Below are 21,198 nucleotides of genomic sequence, written 5' to 3'. Positions count from 1 at the left end.
GCAAGAAAGCAGTTTTCACATCAAGTTGCTCTAACTCCAAGTCGAAGTACGTAAGCAACTAAACTCAATAACACACGAATGAAAGTATGTTTGATCACCAGGAAAAATACTTCATTGTAGTCGACTCTTTCTTTCTGTGAGAAACCCTTTGCTACTACTCTTGCCTTGTACCCTTTACTATTAGACTCAAGAAGGACCTCTTTCTTTCTAAACACCCATTTACTGCCGATAGTCCTTTTGCCCTTTGGCAATAAAACTAGGTCCTATATGTGATTTTTATCAAGAGACTCCATCTCGACTCCAGTTGCCATATACTATTTTGTTTTTTAACATGAGATTCAAACTTTTTAAATCTGTTATTTTTAGTTGTTTGATCGATTTCGCATGATCTAAAAAGTCTCAAATGGAATGGGTCAGGGTATCAGGAAAGCCCACAACCCGGCCTTGGGCTTGAATTAAAAATGGCCCGTCCAAGTTTAGTCCGATAGTAAAACGGTGCTAAATTTGTAATTGTGAGCAGAAGGGGAACCAAACCATGAGCAACAACCGGGGACAAATATAAATGCCTCGAAACCCCGAAATAAAAACGTGGCAGCAGCAGAATGGGTGCACCGAAACAAAAATGGACATCAGAAGAAGAAGAAGCTCTGCGTGCGGGTGTGGCTAAACACGGCACGGGCAAATGGAAAAACATTCAAAAAGATCCCGAATTCGGTCACTGTCTCGCCGCTCGTTCCAACATCGATTTAAAGGTCAGCAGGTCCTCAATTTGTTTTGTTTTTTTTAAATTTTTTACAAAATTACGTTAATCTAATTTTGGTGCTGCAGGATAAATGGAGGAATATGAGTGTAAGTGCTGGGCAAGGATCACGGGATAAATTTAGATCACCAAAACCAAAGCCGGCTATTCCAACTCCTCCAACTCCAACTCCAACTCCTACACCATCTATTACTAGGACTACTACTACTACTACCCCTTCCTCCTCCACTCCCCACGATGCAATGCCATCTACACTCAAGGATTCTTCTAAGAGTCCAGTGGATGCTAAAAATCCTCAGAGGTGTGTACCATTAGTTCCAACTTTGTTTTTAATAATAATAACCAATTACATAGTAGAATTTTCAAGTTTATGTCCGTTAGGCATGCACAAGACACCAAACATTCTGGGTACTGAGTTACTGACAATGTCGCTAAAATAGAATCTTGTTATAATGTTCTGCCCCCATTTCTATTTGGCCTTGTTATGCTTCTATGCCTAGTATGTGTTACATGGTCATCTTATATTTTATGAATAATCTGTTTCGGATATCTGTCCGTTTCGGACATGACACACACATATTGTACGTGATATTACTCTATTTTTGGTATTTCTCCATGTCGGATACAGACACAAGTATCTGTGTCAATCTAACATAGATGCCAACCAAGTTTCCAACTGTCAACCAAGCCTGGGAATTATTTGGTTGGAAATATATGTAAGCACACCCTGGCAAGTGTACACTGTTAAAAAGGGATATAAGAACTGCAATGTGCCAATGTTTAAAAGGGTACATTGTCTATTGTCCTATTGTCCTATTGAGGCATTATCCTAGAAGAGCTTGTATCACATGGTTATGCATTGTCCCCTTTTTTTTCCCTTCTCTCTAGGGTTTAGAACATGCTCTAGCTGTTAGTGAGCAATTGACTTCTATTATTATGCCCCACAATGTTAAACCTTCAAGGGTTTTTGGGTGATTTGCTTTAGGTATACGAGCAGCAATGCCATTTTCTGGTATTACGGTTATATTTTGGGACATCGATATGTTCACTTCAGCTCCCTCTTTTTTCTCATATCAATGAAATAGTTTATAAGCTGAAGCAGAAGCAGAAGCTTTGCTCCAATCTGAAACTAACTGACAAAGCTCAATAATTTTTAGTATAAAAGTTTAATTTAAAATATATTGTTCAAAATATTATAGGAACATGATAAAATGTCTTAACTTTTTATATATATATATATATATATATATATATATATATATATATATATATATATATATATATATATATATATATATATATATTATATTATGGCTATTTCGTCGATATCTGAAATTGACATACGCTATCCAAAAGCGGACTTGCACATTGCTCTAAGGGCTGATTTTTGGTAGATATTAACTCCCTACCATGGATAGTATCTCCACCAAAAATCAGCTCAATTGGATGTGTCTAGTCTTGTAAAAAGAGTGTTGAAATTCTGGACTGTTAGATAAATTTCGAACTTGAACTCAAAGGAGTTGATTTTTTGGAGATAATCTCCATATTGTGGAGATCACATCCTTAGAAAATCAGCTCTTTGTTCATTGTGTAGGTGGATAGGATTGTGTATGTCATTTCCGTATGTCATTTCTGTATGTCGACATATGCTTGTAATATCAACCTTGTAGGATGAGATATCATACTAGGATACAACAAGAGGAGAGTGGAAAACTAGAGAAAAACGTGAGAAAAGTACAACTGAGAAAAACCAAAAAGAAGAGCTGCCATCATGCATGGACAATAGTTTATGTATTGAAAATATAAAGAAATTGATATTTGTTATCTATAACCTCTTATCTGGTGAAAACTAACTGGCACCACACATAACTAAGATACTTATTAACACCCCCACCAAGGAGAGAGTTAGTTTGTGTTTTGGATTGTCCCATTAGCTGCTATTTGATGAACTTGTTGTTCCTCATGTGCTGTTTTCTAGGGCTGTTCCACTTAACCATAATTATCCCTGTCATCCTTTCCCTTTTGTAGTTGTTTTATATTTTTTAAATGTCTGAACATGACTTTTCTTAAAGTTAACCTGATGTTGTTGCATTATTTGCCAGGTACACCCCACTGATTGTTGAAGCAATCTCAACAATGAAAGATCCAAATGGGTCAGATATAAGTTCAATCATTGGCTTCATTGAGGAGGTTAGATGGACAACATTTTCTATGTATGCCGTTTATATATTTTAGTTACTTATAAGACTTTACTTTCTTTTTGGTGGTAAAGTTGTATAATTGGGTCTATACTCTATAACAAGTCAATGGTATAGTTTTGTACTCGGTAGATGGCTTTAATAAAATGTGTGGCCAAAGCAATACAAATTCTCCTTGTGGTTAGCTCCGCGGACGTCAGAAATGAATGTCTATTGAAAACAATTGAAATGCATGTATTTTGTGGTGAGTAGGTCTTAATATCTGTTAAGTTGCAAACCAGAATATGTGTTTCCTAGTATGCAGTATGACAGTATCTTCAGTTGAACATTGTTTGTTGACTAGCACTGCGGTCCATTTGGGCATTTAATACCAGTTTATACCTGCACGTCTCAAGTTCAGTGAACTACCACAAAAAATTCATATTTGAATTTTCAAAAAAGTTAACAAATACAGTCCCTAAGTTTAGTTTAATCGGTGTGCTCTATTGGTATTTAATTTGTCCTCTAGTGATCTGAATGTGTACACACTTTTTCGTGGCTTTGATTCAACTTTGAACACCCCCCCCCCCCCCCCACACCCAAAAAAAAGCTAAAGGGTCTGAAATTTCAGTACATGTAGCTTTCTTGAAATATTTTTGTACTAACTCATACTGCGGAGTTCTAGTTGCCATCTTTCAGCCATGAGAAACAAAACTTAAAATAACGAGAGAATTATTCAACTTAAGATTGGAGTCTAATTAAAAGTGAGGTCCAAGTCCTGTTGTGGGGATTTTGAGTGCATCTTGGGTTGATAATGATTTCTGATGCCTTAAAGAAAAAAGGGAGGACCCTGTGCCTTAAAGAAAACAAAGATGATAAATGTCCATGATATTGGCTTGGAGAAAGGAAAGAAGAATAAAGACGAGGACTTGAAGTTGAAATGAGGGAAAGTCTTTTTGCTCTCCTTGGACCTGCTAATTGTAATTGAGGTCGGTGGAGTCCATTTGTGGTGTTAGGTACACATGATGACCTAAGTTATATTGACACGGATACGTGTGGCCGTATCCGATATGGATACTAAGTGTCTGACACAGCAAAGTATAAAAAACTGAGGCATATATCACATACAATGTGTCCGTGTCATGTCCGACATGGACATTTGGCATGTCCATGAATCATAGATGGTGACATTTTAGGATGCCAGTTGTTTGAACATGCTGTATATTCACCATCATGAGGGTGTCTTTGTCCTTAGTGAAATAGCTTTCTTGTTACGGTGCCTATTCACTGGAGGAGTCATCTCAGTGCCCTTGAAAAGGGTCCCTTTTATGTCCTCTAGATCACATGGCAAGGTTACGACCCCCCACCCCCTAACCCAAAGAATAAAAAGGGTAATAAAAAAAGAACTATGTGTTGGTTGAAAAGGGCCTACTTGCATGTGCTACAGCCCCATTTTTATGTGCATACATTAAGTCCTCTACAGGATGAGTAGACTAGATGCGAAGCACTCTTTTCTTTATGCATCTAACAAGACATCTTATGTAATCTCCAGCATGTTTGAAGTGATCAGCTTGAGCGTTTGGTACTTTGGCGTGCAAAAGTCCCCACACTGGTAAAATAGGGTGCTAAAACTTTAGTTGATTGTGACTGTTCCTTACAGTTTATATCAGGGAAAAAGAAGAGAACGACAAAAACAGAAACACTAATAGAAAACTGTAGATTCCTTTGCGGCGAGGAACTGATGAACTTGTTGGGCTTGCAGAAAGTTCCTCCCTGATTCAACTTGAGGCATAACTTTTAATGGTGTTGGGGCTTTAGATGTCTCAACAAGTTTTTAATAGGTGGGGATCTGATGAACTTGCTTGGCATGCATAAAGCTCACAAATGTGCTGCATGCCTGCACCGATGGTAGGGCTCGAGGCACCGTCTGTGAGATGCTTTTGTATGTTTTTGTTGGGAATGTGATGTACTTACTTGGCTCTCTCTAAATTCCCCGCCAATTTTGGCACGGTGATATGGCGCACTTAAGGCGTAAAAACAATTATAACTGTTCGAGCTGAGTGTGGATCAATGTAACTTGTGCCCAAAACAAAAATCTTATACACAGGTTTGCAAGACACAAGAAAACAATCCTAATTGTCCTGGTTGATTATACAATGATATTCTATGTTTGTCCCATGTCTTATCGTTGGACTTCTATTGAACACATATACTAAGCATTATTTTTTTCCCATGGTAACATAAGCTTTGTGAAGCATGAAATCTTACACTTTTCTTTTTCTTCTCAATGCAGCAAAGGCATGAGGTGCCACCAAATTTTAGGAAGCTGTTAAGTACGAAGTTGAGAAGACTTGTTGGACAGGGTAAACTTGAAAAGGTGATTGCTTCTTCCTTTAGACACAAGTATTTGGCTGGACCCAGCTTCAGAGGATCCACAGTGTTATATTGAATAGTTCCAAGTAACAACTATAAGTTATCATATTAATCCAAACAAATGCAAATGGTTAGATCATTCTACATTAGCTTGATTGGTATTTACTATTTAGTAGTTCCTCGTATTACTCTGTCTGTTTCAAGATGTTTCCTGCTTCTACATTAGACTATCTTTGTTTACTAATGATGTTAAAAAATTCAGTCTGCTACACAATTCCCTTATTGCAGAGTTTTCTTTGATAAAATAGTTTTTTTTTTTTTGGATGAAGTTAAGGGTTGGGCAGACCCTGACCTGTATTAATTTAAAATCTTGTGTACGTACAACCACTTGCATCCTCATGAACTATTACAGCTAGCTTCTCCTCCGAAGGGCCTATATGACAAGCTATACTTGCATATTCATTAGAAGACTTTGCAATAAAATCTGCTGCCCGATTGCCTTCTCTGTAGATGTGAGTAACTTCCAAACAGGTGAAAGTCATCTTGTGTGCCTTTATTGCTTGCAAGACATTCAAGCAATACCACGGGGCATCTTCTGTCCCATTGACAATGTTCACTGCTCTTTCTGAATCAGAATTGACCTGCAAGGAAAGGATTCCCATCATAACTGATATACTCAAGCCAGCTTCAATGCCAAGCAATTCTAGAAGTAAGATTGACTTTTTCCTAGAACCTCCCTTGTATATGAGGAGTACTCTTCCCTCTGCATCTCTGAATAAACCACCATAGCTTGCCAAACCAGCTTGCAAGGTCCCATCAGTGTTCAACATGACTATATTTGGAGGTGGCTTTTTCCACATCACCTGCTTTGCTACCTTGTTATTGAAATGCATTTGAATGCCCAACCTGTCCAACATCACCCTTGTTGCTCCAGTGTTGGTGGCTTTCTTTAGTTCCTTTTGTAAATACAATAGGATTTTCTTGATGATATCTCTAGTAACCTGTGAAGAAGAGTGATGTATCTTCTTGAATCTTCTACTATTTCTCTCATTCCACAGTGCATAAACCACTGCACACACCATAGCCCTTAGAATCTCTAAGTCTGTAGTATTTTTCCTAGTGCTCCTAAAGATTCTATACCACTCTTGATTTGAGTTCTGAACATTCAGATCCAGTCCCATGCTTCTCTTAACTCCATACCACACCTCTTTGGCATATGAGCATTCAAAGTGAAGATGATGAAAGTTTTCATTTGAGTATCTACAGAAGATGCATTCTGACTGATGAAGTATTTTCTTCTTAATTAGCCTGTCTTGCGTTGACAAGCTGCCACTAAATAATTGCCAAACAATAAATGAGCGTTTGGGTACACAAAGTTTGCCCCACACCAATTTATACCATTTCACCTTTTCCCTGATGTTCTTGAGCCCCAAGTAAGCTGATTTTGTGCTATACTCCCCTGTAGAGTTAGCATTCCAAACTGTTTTGTCTTCTAGTAGGTGAGTTTGAATTTCCACACTCATAATCTTGTCTTCCAGTAGGTGAGTTTGATCAAATAGTTAAGACCTTTTTTAACCAACTTACTTTGTAGAAAATTTCCAGTTTTTTGTCGCTCTTAGCTTAAAGGTATATTCACAATGGCTTGATGCATCACTGACACGAGTCAAATAGGATTCTTACCTTTTTAACTCTTTGCCGCTTTGGGAACATGACGGCACATAGTATTTTTTTTTTTTTTGCTTGCACTTGCTATTTACGGATGTCTTTGCTTGTGTTGTCTTGAAACATTAGGTCCAAAATTGCTATAAAATACCAAAAGAATCTGGATCAGGACAAAAAGCATCTGGTGGTACTACCCAAAAAGAAAAAGACGGCCAACGCTCAAAGCAGTCACAGACCCCTGCTGTTGAAACCTTTAGCAGCAAGTTAGAACAAGCTGCATATAATGCTGCATACGCAATTGCTGATGCCGAAAACAAGGCATTTATGGCAGCAGAAGCAGTTAAGGAATCAGAGAGGGTGGCAAAGATGGCTGAAGACTCAGATTCATTGCTTCAGCTAGCAAAGGATGTACACGATATATGTAATACAGATAACTTGACTTTCTGTTTATGCTCCCTTAGTTTATTTCATTTTCTTGGAAATTTACATCAAATTCCTGTTTCAGGTTGCAGGGGTGAAATTGTGCTCATGGCTTAAGCTTGTGATAATTAAGTTAAAGGTGTAGAGCAGAGGAAGCCTCTTTCGGAATATAACTGGTAGAATTGTATATGAAAGTCTTGTACCAATATGTTTCTGATATGGATTTTATTTATCAAGTAGAGGTGAGATGGTTTGTCTAAAAGTATTTGTATACACAATAAACACGTGTATGGCTCCTGTTTCAGTATTGACAGTTTGACAAAACCCCGACATGAACTCTTTAAGTCTTAACTGATTTTTCTATGCATCTCATCTATTTGATGGCATTTCCTGATTAATTGCTGTTTTGATCATCCTATTAGTCACGGACGGATAGATGAAAACATATTTCCAGCAATGCGAATTTTAACAGGTTTCGGGGGCGGCGTCGTTAGCAGTGTAGTAGGCTGGAATGCCGGATGCTGATATGTAATAGTCCATAGTTTACATGCCAAATGCAATTTACTTAACTTCAGATGATTCTCGTTGATGGCTTCGGTAATTCTGCTAGAAAACTGGGGCTTACAATTGTTTATCTGTTACTGACACTACAATTTATAAGCTTCACTTTCTTGCAGCCTTTCCCCACAAGGTAAAAACCAAAGACATGATAAAGATTCTTTTACCCGATCATCTGAAAAGTTTGCTGTCAATTCAAAAATCAAAACTACTAAATTTGAACATAGAAGATTTAAAGTGTTTAAAGCCCATCACACTAGTTGGTTCGTTTGTTATTACCATGATCCAACCCATAGCCGACCCACGGTCGCTCACTGAAGCAGTCAAGCGTATCTCGCGCTTAGGATTTGAGTCGTCGCCTAGGAACGTGATGAATCATTTGATTAGGAAATCAGCAACCGCTTCCATCCGCACTGGTATTTCCTCTTTTTCTGTAACCTACCGCAATCGTGTCTGGTGCAATTCCCCAAACGTAGCAAAACCAGCCCCCCTGAGTATTATATGCCAACTCCATATATCAACTATGGTCTTAGTGAACTGTGGAGCTCCGGTTCTTTAGATAAGTACACTCGTCAGCTCCACAATTTGACCAAAAACGTCTTGTTCAACACCCTTGGCGTTCATTTGGAGTTGTGTCTTGAATTGGATTGCATTGGGATCCAAAACCTTAGTCCCATACAGGTATTTATCATTTTCTAGCTCAATGTCAACTTGGTTAAGAACAGTTTCAGAGAAGCATCTAAAAGACCCATTCACTATTGATCTTGTAAGTAATTGGATTCATTTTTATTTATTTTTTACCTCTGATCCACTGTTGCATTGTTCAAGCTCACGATTAGTTTCAATTTCTTACATATATAGCATGGCATGAAACCCGTGTATTGTTATTAGTCTATGTGAGTGATTTTCAGGTACATGTCTAAGAGTTTTAGGTGGTAAACATTGTGTAGAGAAAAACGATGTTTTCTCATTATGGTGTGAAGGGCGCGACCCGTGCTCCATTTATACTGGGCAAAGTTTAGCGACCAGCTCATGCCTTTGGTGACTTTACGACTCTTGGTCGACCCCGCTCAATTTTACGGTAGTAGAGGCGACCAGCTCCATTTTATTTCAGCACGAATTTACCTTTTTTCGGAAGTTTTCTGAAATAGTATAAATATAGGTTTTTTATGTAGAAACCTAATTTTTCCAAAACAAAGAAAGAAAGAGATTATAATTGAGCAATTCTTTGCGAGTTGAGTGTTCATTCTGTATGAGTGAATTGAGAGACTTGTAATTTGTTACTCCGGACATCTAGTAAAGCTTGGAACTCGCAGTGTGGACGTAAACAAATTGCCGAACCACGATATATCTCGCCTTGTGGTTTGTTCTTCTTTTATATTAATTGTTTTACTTTAGATACTTGTTATTTGATATTGAGAAGTGTTGGGATTACTTTGGAGAGTGTTAAAGTCTTGTCTAGTAAGAAGGATCGATCTTTGTATAGGATTGATCTATTGTAGTGGGTAACGTTGTTTCCGCAGTGTTATATTCACAACACATTGTGAAAAATATCTTAGTGCACTTGTAAGTTGTAAGTACATTCTGATGTAGAAAGTTCAATTATGTGTTATTGAATTGTGTCGATTGTTTAAATCAACCTACAGTGTATGTGCAAAAAGCTATCTGGTTGACGCGTGCCTAGAGGAGCAATCGTTTTTTCTCATCGAAGTTCTTATAAGCTTTTTGGTCGAGTGAGGTGTGATTCAACTATGCCGATTCACCTTATTTCATCTTTGGTAGTTCCTGAAGCTGTTTTGCAAAGGTTAGAATGAATTTTTACTGAATTTCTATGGGGAGAAAGTGGAGGAAAAAATAAACGCAAGTGGGTGACATGGATTCCTTAGCTGTTCCTACTAGTGAAGGGGGATTGGGTTTGAAGTGTGTCACCATAGCTGGCCGGGCCGTCTTGCCGAAGCACGCTTTCCTTGTAGCTGCCAAAAGTTTTTAACATGGCCATCTTCGAGCAAATAATGCAGTGAATTTATTTTCAGGAGATATCAGGTGTGGTGTCATCAATGCAACAGATGGAAATTTCAACTGGGACCTCAAACCCAGCCTAGTTCAACTTGCATATTACCATGTCGACGGAAGTAGGAGAAGAGCAGAAAGTGCAACTACAACTGACTGGGAATTTACCCATAGATGTTTTTCTTGAAATCTTATCAAGATTACCTCTCAAGTCGCTCTCTCTCATTCGCTGGGTATGCAAATCTTGGTAAAATGCGATCTGTCACCCTTGTTTGCTAAGATTCGTTACACTACAGTTCTACAAAAAATTTATTTGCTTGATCACCAAGTTTTCGATGAACATGTTACCAAAGAACGTGTTAACAAAGATCATAACAAGTTTTTAGCAATTGCATGTCGTCTCAAACTTCGTGAATTTGATCAAACCTTTCCTAAACTGTGTTAGTGTTAACTTTATTTATTTGGGTTCTTTTAATGACTCGCTTTGTTTCTCCTCAATGTCACTACCTATGTATCCGCATTCCTATTACACAGGATCGGGACACGTTGTACTTCCGAATTCCCCACTCTATACTACTAAAGGTGTCTATGATGTTCGCGGTGGCCTTGTCTCTCGGTTAGGGTTTGGGTATGACTCAACTAATGATAAGCAAGACCCAATATTTCCATTTCGGTCTATATATCGGAGGGGCCAAAAACCGATATATATTGAATATATTGATATATCGGTTGATATATATATTTGTTGATTAGTCAATTTTTTTGGGTTAGTCAATATATCAGAAACTAGCATCATGCACGTGTTCGCACACGTTGTATTAGACAGACAGATTCTAACATTCGTTCTCTCAACTTAACCTGTACATGTTTCAATTATTGTATTTTGAAGGGAAAAGATTTAGACTTGAGAACCGCATGGTTTGGAGAGAATGCAGAGATGAACCTGGGAAGCTTCTTGTAGTACCGCCCCAATAGAGTAAAAGTACTGATTGAGAACAATCACATAGTTGATCATGCACCATGCACTAATTGACTAAATAGCACATTCTCGTTATTCCATTTAAACAGTGTTTTAGTATAAAGCTGCACATTTATTGCAGAAAAGAAGGGAAAGAAAAATAGTTCTCACACAGTTCAATTAGTAGCACTTATTGTATTCACTGAGGTAGGGGGCAACAAATTAAAAAATGCATACTTCACGGACAAAGGTTCGATCAGAGCATGCACTGCTTATCAGAAGTAGTTGGCATGAAGCTGTGATTTCAAATGAATACCGTGCTCAAAGTATTGCTTCAATAGCACTTAGATGCACTTAGATTTTGCACGGCTTACAAAGGCACCAAAGAGTGCCAAAGAAACCAAATCAACAAATCAGTAGTGATTCCAGTAGCATCAAGAGTATCAGTTCTCTCTCGGATCAGGTGGCTCTTGCCAACCACATCAGCAATGGTGAAAATCAAAATAATGACAGATTTGTATCCCAATGCAAGGCCTAAAATAATGTTAGTAGCAGTTCCAATTCTGCAGGAATCAACATCTAGCACGGGGCTGCAACAGAAAAACAGAAAATAAGAGTTGATATAGGATGGATAAAGAAATAATAAAGAATATAGAAAAGTTTATTAGAATAGAAAACCTGTATGCATTTCTAGTAGAGTATTCAATCACAAAGCCAATGACTGAGGTTACCCATTGACCAAATGGCAACACAAAAAAATAGTTCCCTGCAAAGAAGATCAATTTAGTGCACCATGCCTAATCTTCGACATACCACGTGATATGTAAAGTAACTTACCAATTTTTCACAAATTTTTGCTCTCCAAAATAAAAAATTGTAAAGGATGATGACAGCGCATGCCAGGTAACAATTGTAATTCCAATAGTGATAAAAAATAATTGATGTAATGAGTTGCTTCTTCAATGCAGGCTCAATTTCCTTGACAACATTGATTTCAAATATATCGGTTGCAAAAAAAGGTGGTGTCAGACTGACAATAGTACCCATGGAGCTGATGAGTAATGGATACATCATGACAGTGAACTGATGGTTGAATCCATAGGAAAAGATGGAGGCAACAACCAAAGTAGCAAAGGAGGCCTCAACATATGAGCCAAAAAGGTCGGAACCCATCCTAGTAATATCACCAACATTGTCAGCAATCACCTGAGCAAAAGAAAAATGAACTACACATCAAACAAATAGGAGCATCAAAAAATGTAAAACACAAATGGTCAAGAATGATTTTCTCAAAGCAGGCCCCAAAGCACCACTAATTGACTATTCAAAAACACTAAAATTGGTAGCTCTAAAAAATGGTTTTTAACCATAAATGAATCACAATATTAAGCAATAACCAATTCATATCACATGAAATATATATATAATTTCAGATTGGATGGAAACATAATGAAATTCTTAGTTGAATAGTCCAATCACATGATTCATCATAAAAACCCCCAACAAATGTTACTAAAAGATTAGGCAAATGCTTAAAAAATCATTTATTCAATTTTAGAATCTTACTTGATTATCAATGGATTTCAAACTATTTTCATTGTCCATTCAAGAGCTATGGCTATGTCCCCACTGGCAATCTTACTTCAGCTATTATATCAAAAACACATTAATATCAATAATAATTTAATAACAATAATAATTTGACAATAATAATATAATAAATTAATAAACAAACAAAATAAAATATATCTGTAAAACATTACATACCAATATTTACCCGAAACGTGTGATCATTGACATCCAGTGTGATTGGCAAATAACTACCAGTGAATCTACTTCTGAATCAATATGTTACTTTAGTAGAGAGAGCAAATGTTTTGCATCTACGTCATACCCAACAACAGTGACACCTGAAGTAAAAAATTTAATGTGCATAAGTAACAAAAGCTAACAATACAGAACTAAATATATCAAAGTCTAAATAGATATGTTTAATCAAATACATATGCAGTAGAAATCAAATAATTAATTACCTGAAGGATGTAAACGTTGAGTGTCAGCTTGGATAGATTTTTCCTGGGGCTGAATTTGGTTCAATTCTTCAACATTATATATAGGAAAATCTAAATAGACAATTATACAAATGCAAATGGTATTTATAAATAATCAAATACAGCGGAACCTAAGTAATCAATTACCTGAATGCTGCGAAACCTGACTATCTTGGGAATGTAGTTGGCTCGGTCCTTTAACGTTGGTAGGTCCTTCCTGTGGTGTACCATGACCATGTTGAACTCGGTCAACAGTCGAAGCATTCTTTCGACGTTTATAGTATTCACGATACCGTTGCCATTCAACAAATCATTGTTCATCAGTCATTCGTCGTCTTCTCTCTCGCTGACGCAGACATTCACGTTCGCGTTCTCTGTTGCGGAAAGTTGTTCTTCAGCCATGTTTTGTCGACGGTTTTTTTGCCTCAGTCTTTGTCGCTCTCGATGATCATTAATCGTGTTAAGTACCAATGAGTTTTCTTGGGCAAAGTTATCCATATATTCAGAGCACAACTGAATTAAAGCGCGGTCCGAATAACACGCCCAACAATTAAAGCGGTTTCTTACGTTTGGGGCATAAAATGGGTGAGAATGCGAGAACAATGTCTTGAGACACAGAGAAGTGAAAAAAGTAAGTTTATATGATGCGGAAACAGAGAAAAGAGAGTAGATAAGTAGGATAAGGAAGCAAGAAAAAGGAGACAAATGCATGAGATAAGACTACAAACTGCAAAAACTAAGATTGGTTGGTTCAATCTAGTCGTGAATGGAATAACAGTCTTGACGATATTTGATTGAATGCTACAAACCGATAATAATGAGTCATTAGTCGAACGCACCAATTTGACAAAGGTAGTTCAGGAAATTTTCATGTCTAGTTTGCCCTTTCACAGGTTTTTTTCAAATATGACTTATAATAGAACTTGTACATAACAATCATATAATAGAAAAAATGTAAAACCAAAAGATTAAAGAATTTAGTCAATGATATATCTGGTGGGGCGAAACAAAACTCCTCGACTATAATCCAATAGCTACAACCATTGTGGCATAAGTGCCTAGGCGTTTGTGGGCAGTTCACCGCTCTTCAATTGTGTTTTTATGTGTGTGCCCAATTCTATTCCTAGGTGTACTAACACAAACAAACAAACAAACACTTGCCTGAGAATGCAATGACTAAACCTTTAACCTCTGAAGTCCATTTAAAGCTGCGAATCGCCTCATGAACCCAGCATAGTTCCTCACCCAAAGCTCCTGTCCTATTTTCCGTGAAAAAACTGTTCATCATACCCCAGATTTTTTCAAATAAAGACTTAGGCGAAGAGATTGAGAAGAGAGAGACCGAGAGCAGAGATACAAAATTCGAGAGTCTGGGAGAAAATACCATTAGACAGGAAAAGACTAAAATACCCCTGTGACGTACATGAAAAAACTATTCATCGTACCCCAGATTTTTCTAATATAGTAAGATATCACTGATATTTACCAATATATATCAGAAATATTAGATATTTTAATGAAAAGCCGGTCAAAGAAAGTCAAATATTAGTCAAAATCAACTAAGTCAACAATATATATTATATATATATCGGATTGAAATTGTGTCAATATCAATTTGATATATCTTAATATCTCTATATCGAGTACCTCAAAAACCGATATATATCCTTGATATATTGATATTTTCGGCCTTGATGATAAGTACAAGGTTATACGAATCTTTTTGCAAAATTCAAGGTATAACGATGCAAGCTCTTGTAAAGCAGAAGTGTTTTTTTTTTTTGGATGAAACATACTTTATCTATTACATACCGAGCTCACTATAAAAAAAAAGAAAAAATTACACACAGACTCACTATAAAAAAAAAGAAAAAATTACACACAAAGCAAGTTCTGTTTATCATACTTTTCATATCATAGTTTATATCATGCCCCACAACTTCACCTACAACGTGAACTATAGCCTAGTTTTTTGTGAATGTGTTCAACTAACCATGACGATCACCTCTATAAAATTTTAACTCATTTGATAATGTTTAACTATGTCAAAAAATAATTGCAAAATTGAAAAATCTGATTCGTTAAAAAAAATTTAAAGTTACCAATGATTTTTAGCTAACTTAGAGATTTCCAAATAATATGAATTTTTGTGTAGATGCTATTTGTAATTAGTATATCATATCTACAAATTATAAGTCTTTAACTCATTTTCTAGGGAGGTGTGGTATAAACTATGGTATAAAAAGTATGGTAAACAAACCTGCTCGATTACATATATGAATGACAGGAGCACAGGAAATGGGTTTTGTTCTTGATACACCTTGGAAGAGCCTCTCTTTGTAACTAGTGACAGACCCAGATAGCCAAAGAATGGGCCTCCCATTAAAATCTCTACTTGTCCATTTAAACAGACTGATATTAAACTTCTTACATATTAAAATAATAGAATCCCTAACTGCTACTAAAGTCCAGCTGCATCCTAGTTCAGTTAGAGCTGTAATGATCTCCCTACAGTCCCCTTCAAAAACAAACTCCTTGCTATGTAGCTGTTCTGCTAGCAGAACTGCCACCTCTGCAACTAACATTTCAGCTTCTTCAGGATGATTTGATTTGAATCTTTGAACTGTTGTTCCCACTACATCTCCTACACTGTTGAGGCAATACATCCAGCTCCAGCCCAGTCAGTATCCCTGTAAAAAGCCGCATCAAACTTAATTATCATGCATTCATTTGGGATTACTGGAAATAAGATGTCTAACTAACTCAACAGAGCAATGAAAAGAAGGTAGGATTAGAGGGGAGGCTTCTCTGAATGCTTGAAAGCTTTATTCGGCTCCTTATGATGAATTGATATATGTTGCTCAGATACATAAGTTTTTCGCTACGAAAATTTTGGGATTTCAAGAAATTGGCACAACATATTGCTGTGCTCACCCCCACAGCTATGCAGTTTTTCTGGTTTCATTACTGCCAGTTCAGTATTAAGAGTTGTTGGTTTCAGATTGGTATTGAGGGGTAGTCTGAGGCTCTGTGCTCCCTAGTGGTCCAAAACTCCAAATGATTAAGCATGTCAACTGGTCAGGCAATGAGGAGAAAGGATTAGGTTTTGGGTTTCTGTGGGGTTTGGATCATAGATGTTGGGCTTGTGTTGCAATCTTGTTATGACGAATAGCAGCTTCAAATCTTTTACTACTTTGAAAATTCCGATCCAACTACAGTAAATTTGTGTTGTACATTTTAACGCCTGTCCGGACAGTTTTATCCCAATTTTACATCTTTAGCACCACCATGTACATACTATAGTAATAATTAGGGTTAATCTGAGATACACCCCGTTTGATAAGTTTTTTTAAGATACCCCCTGTTTTGAAAATCGAGAGACACACCCCCTCAACTAACGTCACCCGTCAGTGAAGTATTTTGTGCTGACCAAAACCAAGAAAACCGCTCTTCATCAACAGTCCCAAAACCCCAAACTTGCGTTTCAACCTCACTCTCTTCATGCTGAAATTTTAGTAAGTCTGTTTTAAGAAAACTTTTAATGGGAAAGAATATTAAATTGGGCAACAATGCCTAATAATTAGATTAGTTTTATACTTTTGTGGTACGCCACTGTTTAATTGGTATGACTAAAAATCAAGTTGAGAATACGCCCGAGCATTATCTAGCTCCTCCCAGAGATTCCTAAGAGAGCTCCTGTGAAGAGGACCATAAGCTTGTGAAAAGATCCCCTTCACAGAGTTGGGTACACCCTTATAAGGGAATCTTCAACAGAAACTAATTTCTTCTCCCAAATGTCTCGAATCACAGTATAGGCAATAACTATGCTAAATGGAGGCACCATATTTAAAAAAAAAAAAATAGTATTGGATATGCATCCATGTGTTGGTGACAGACGAGGCACTAACACATTGCATGTGATATACCTCGATTTTTTATAATTCGCCATGTTAGACACTCAACGGATACTGACACATGAATCCATGTCATTATCCTTAAAAGGGGTCTTTTATTACTATCCCCTTACCCTCGAACATTTCAAGAAATATATTTAGGCAACATTGGGAAATTAATGAACCCTCTCGGCTCTCGCACCTGATCAGAGAATCCCCATAATTCACACTAAACGACAAAGACCCTTCTCCCCCATTAGACAAGGCAAATTCCTGACTAGGATTCGTAGGACCCCTTCTTGACCAGTTGACCCCATAATAGCATTCACAATGCTAAGGCAACTTCCCAACGCCCATTATAACATAGACCAGCTATCTTCCTGAACTCTTCAAAATGACTCTCCAACCACAAAACAGTAAAGCCCTTGGGGTCTTCATTGCCTTCTCTCACACTAACTGGAACAACTTCTAACGGATATCAACCAACCCCTACATCCTCAACGTTCAGAATAGGACTAGTAGACCTTCAAACAGTTCTTAAATAAGAACAATTGATATAATACAATACTGTTAAAATAAAACAGTGGTTCAACATATCAACATCACTTTTTGCTCCAAACACTTCTTAAAGAAGATCAATTGATATTATAAGTAATGTTGAAATAAAACACAGGGTAGTACACATCAACATCACTTTCTTGCTAACATTGAAAACAATTGCATATTGATTGTACTTAACAAGCACAAGTATTACCAGTAAGAGAGACTAGTACATAATGGCAAAGAGAAAGAAGTTCGAGTTAAGCAATATATCAAAATTGGGTAAACCACAAAATAACAAAGTAGTGAGTAGGAGATGAATCTAGAATTATGTATAGAGGAATGTAGAGGAAGAAAATGCATGACGACTCTTACCATAAATAGAGAGTCCCTGGTTGATGCATTCCAGGTCATAACTTACGCAATGGCCCCTTCTTCGAACTTCTGATCAGGAACATCCACCTGAAAAGAAAACTCTAGATAAGCTCGCTCATTAAAACAAAGATGATTATGAAGACCGCATTAATTACAACACACGAAAAGCATATAATTTTTGTTATCTAAAGAAAGAAAACCAATGGGTAACAGATTATAGGTACGCTAAATGGGAATTGCAAACCGTTTAATGGATCATGGTAACATCATGCCATATTTCTAAGAGTATTCAACTAACATTTCATATACTTGGGGTTTAAGCCTGCCAAGAAGCTTGAACTTTATACATTGTGATAATGGGGAAATTTGTGATATTAAACTCGCTCATGCAGACGACGAATTAAGGTTGATTTTGAATTTGCAAGTTGCAACTCGTTTCAGAATGGCAACAACATGCATGTTGGACATTTATAGGGTTAAAACCGACAACAAATAAGAAAAATAAAAAGATTAATCGACAAAATACAAGTACACAAAGAAGGACCACCTTAGCAAGAAACTAAAAGTCAATACCATCTTACTAAGGAATTTAAACTTTTACAAATTTGCTACAGTTTTTTTTTTCAAAGTTTGCTATACTTACCTAGTAAACTAAAAAATCACTCACAGAGAGCTAGAACTTGACAAATTGCACTAACTTTGTATATACTGGACAACCAGAAGATAATGCACAAGTTTCATGCTACCCAAGAGATTAAAACTTAATCATCAGCTTCAATAATGCAATTGTGGATCAGAGTTAAAAAAAGCCATATCCAATTATTACTTAGAAGATCAATAGTGAATGGGTCTTTTAGATGCTTCTCTGAAAATTTTCTTAGCCAAGTTGACATTGTGCTAGAAAATATCATGCTCTGTCGCTTCTTGGGTAACTTGCCTAGAATAAATTCGACATCCTCATCAAAGCCGGCAAGTTCATGAGCCTCATATAGAATGACAGATTTGACATCACTCAAGATCAAATTATCGGCATTAAACTGAAGAGCGACTAAATCAGGTGTTCCAACAATCACTTTAGTGTGAAGCCATAAGGGATGGTAGTTTACTAGTTCTTGATCAGAATAATCAGATAGTTTAGATATGTACATTGTCGTGGTATCAGACGCACGTAATTTTTCATAGACATGTTCAGCAAGTGGTGCTGTTGGAGCCAAAACCAAAACAATGGGCAATGCGCAGCCACTGCCATTAGAAAAATATGTAGGTAAATGATTAAATCTGGGTGAATTAAGGAAGTTGTCCATAAAAACCATTTACAGTAATACAAAAGTTGGCAGAGCTAGATGTCAACAAACCTATAATAATAAAAAGTCTCCGACCAAAAGAGTTTATCCATAATTGGAATTGCAAAGATAGAGCCTTTCCTGCCCCTGGTCTAGCTAGATAGATAATGTCACGCCCCTGCCTAGCTGGTTCCAGCAGAGCACTCTACATTTTCAATATCAGTTTAGTTACAAAGACGATCGAGTAGTAGTACGTAAATGATACATACAGGTGGAATAAGGTTTTGGATCCCTCTGTAATCCAATTCATGACACAAATCCAAATGAACGCCAAGGGTGTTGAAAAAGACGTTTTTGGTCAAATTGTCCGACCAACGAGTATACTTATCTAAAGAACAGGGCTCCTTCAGAGCACGAAGAGAATAGTTGAAATATGGAGATGAAGGATCTGCTCCTGGTTTTGCGATGTTTGGGGAATTGCACAACACACGATTGCGACAGGGTACAGAAGAAAAAGACGAAATAACAGTGCGGATGGAAGCGACTGCTGATTTCCTAATCAAACGATTCATATTGATGTTTCGAGACTCAGGAGGAGTTGCGCTGAAGGGATAATTGATAGCAAAGATGAAGAATGCTACATTGTGAGCATGTGTGACCTCTGTAGAGATTAGGGGTGAATTCGGATCGGATCGGATCGGATTAATCTCCTTCGGAATTTTTCCAAATTTTTTTCGGAACCTGCTAGCCAAATCCGATCTAATTTTTTTTCGGATTCAAAATATATTTCCAATTTCGAAACTTTCGAAAATTTCAGAATAACTCAGAAATTTCAGAATACTTGATAAATTTTCAAAGATCTCTTTACTTTCAATTATTTTTGGAATATCACTAGTTTTTGAATCCTCCTACGAACGGGTGCCATAAAATCACAAAATCTAGTTTTTTTAGCCTTAAATTGCAGCAGTGCAGGAAATACTCAATTAATACACCCAAATTATAGTTACTCACTAATTCCTATAATATGCACAATCATAATATGAGAAGTTAAACTTAAATATCATTGCGATATCTAGGATTTATAATTCTATATGAATATACCTTCCTCAGAAATTATTAATAAGTATAATTTGGAACTCGTAATTGCATTGATGCCAAATTGCTTCCATATAAAGAAATCTCCATAGATCACATATAAGAGATGGGGTATTTAGTCCTGTGACATGTAGATGAGAGAGATAGACACGGTGGGAGATGAGAGAGAGGGGAGATGAGAGAGAGAGGCTTAGAAATTGGAAACTTTTGACTTTTGACGAAGGGTTTAGTTATTTCCTACTTAGTCTCCTGATTTCTTGTAATACCTTTTTTGCAATATAACACAAAAATCCATATCTTTGTTGGAGTATGGATATATGTGAATCAATATAGAAGAAACTGTGTCATTCGATGGGAAGTATGGCTTAAATCTGCAACAAACAATGACTCGATTGCTTATACTCATCATCAAAGATCTATATCAAATCATAAAAAAACCTTCTTAAGAATAAACCTTGATGTAGTAACTTAAGGTTTGATTGCTCATCATCTCATCAATTGCAAATCTTAGTGATAATACAAACGATATATCAAAAAAAATAAACGGGGATGAGCAAATGAGGCATACTTGATACCTAAATTCAATGAAAGATCGAGCTATGAGGGCAGTGAATAGATGGATTGATGAATCTCCATCGATGACGTTTATTTAATCAATTCAATGAAAGAAGAAGATTGATGCATTAAACAAAACAACAACAATGTAATTGGGAACGAGACGGAGTGAATTTTAATGAATGCTTTTGTGGGTTTTGTTAATACGTAATACATAAGAATGAAATAGTCAGTTAAAATTAAACTTGGATTGGGAATGGGAATGCGAAGAAGCATGGATAAGATGTAGCTAAATTTGGGAAAACCTAAAAGTCGATCATTTGGGTTCTGCTCATATATAATGACAATAAGGTTTTGTAGTAAACTTTTGGTTTTGTCCCTCACTGTAACTTAAGTTCTTCTTTCTACCATTACAACTATAGCCTATTGTCGGATTCAAAAATAAAATTACTGGTCAAGAATAGAAACTAACCTCATTCATAAATATA

At 36.7% G+C, this 21,198-nt stretch overlaps 2 protein-coding genes and 1 long non-coding RNA gene across 7 annotated transcripts; 1 reads left to right on the top strand and 2 right to left on the bottom strand.

The window, feature by feature from the left end:
* The first annotated feature begins 511 nt into the window (after window positions 1-511).
* LOC147512271 (single myb histone 4-like) lies at window positions 512-7,790 on the top strand. The gene is made up of 6 exons (XM_086595244.1): window positions 512-752; window positions 829-1,061; window positions 2,863-2,950; window positions 5,231-5,314; window positions 7,102-7,393; window positions 7,478-7,790. The coding sequence occupies exons 1-6, from the start codon at window positions 603-605 to the stop codon at window positions 7,507-7,509; spliced, it is 879 nt and encodes a 292-aa protein (XP_086451370.1). The 5' UTR covers window positions 512-602; the 3' UTR covers window positions 7,510-7,790.
* Window positions 7,791-10,898: 3,108 nt separating this feature from the next.
* On the bottom strand, window positions 10,899-13,502 carry LOC147512270 (uncharacterized). Its single transcript, XR_015217164.1, has 7 exons — window positions 13,117-13,502; window positions 12,952-13,000; window positions 12,686-12,828; window positions 12,485-12,565; window positions 11,756-12,124; window positions 11,597-11,684; window positions 10,899-11,508 (listed from the first exon to the last, which is right to left on the bottom strand). It is a non-coding gene; the product is annotated as an uncharacterized LOC147512270 (long non-coding RNA).
* Window positions 13,503-15,217: 1,715 nt separating this feature from the next.
* Window positions 15,218-19,833, bottom strand: LOC147512269 (DEAD-box ATP-dependent RNA helicase 9, mitochondrial-like). Of its 5 annotated transcripts, XM_086595242.1 has the most exons (6): window positions 19,330-19,833; window positions 19,133-19,265; window positions 18,924-19,019; window positions 18,608-18,714; window positions 17,778-17,864; window positions 15,218-15,659 (listed from the first exon to the last, which is right to left on the bottom strand). In XM_086595242.1, exons 1-5 carry the CDS (start codon window positions 19,630-19,632, stop codon window positions 17,820-17,822), a joined length of 684 nt encoding a protein of 227 aa, XP_086451368.1. In that variant the 5' UTR covers window positions 19,633-19,833; the 3' UTR covers window positions 15,218-15,659; window positions 17,778-17,819. The 5 variants fall into 5 exon arrangements, 1 of the variants encoding a protein (XP_086451368.1); XR_015214862.1 differs by lacking the exon at window positions 18,608-18,714 and having other exon boundaries at window positions 19,330-19,832; XR_015214861.1 differs by lacking the exon at window positions 18,608-18,714 and having other exon boundaries at window positions 19,133-19,832.
* Window positions 19,834-21,198: the final 1,365 nt, after the last annotated feature.

Source organism: Coptis chinensis, chromosome 3, assembly GCF_015680905.1.
Source record: "Coptis chinensis isolate HL-2020 chromosome 3, ASM1568090v1, whole genome shotgun sequence".
Lineage (NCBI taxonomy): Eukaryota > Viridiplantae > Streptophyta > Magnoliopsida > Ranunculales > Ranunculaceae > Coptis > Coptis chinensis.
The sequence above is the reverse complement of the archived record's forward strand: the minus strand, read 5'-3'. Positions and strand labels throughout refer to the sequence as shown.

Bases quoted from the DNA above. Each gene is read 5' to 3' on its own strand.
- LOC147512271 (XM_086595244.1), top strand. From the start codon at position 603: ATGGGTGCACCGAAACAAAAATGGACATCAGAAGAAGAAGAAGCTCTG. The intron at 1,062-2,862 runs GTGTGTACCATT...ATTATTTGCCAG, and splicing joins GATGCTAAAAATCCTCAGAG to GTACACCCCACTGATTGTTG. The intron at 2,951-5,230 runs GTTAGATGGACA...TTCTCAATGCAG, and splicing joins TCATTGGCTTCATTGAGGAG to CAAAGGCATGAGGTGCCACC.
- LOC147512269 (XM_086595242.1), bottom strand. From the start codon at position 19,632: ATGAATCGTTTGATTAGGAAATCAGCAGTCGCTTCCATCCGCACTGTT. The intron at 19,266-19,329 runs GTATGTATCATT...TTGAAAATGTAG, and splicing joins TCCAAAACCTTATTCCACCT to AGTGCTCTGCTGGAACCAGC. The intron at 17,865-18,607 runs CTAAGTAATAAT...TTTTCTTTTCAG, and splicing joins ACCCATTCACTATTGATCTT to GTGGATGTTCCTGATCAGAA.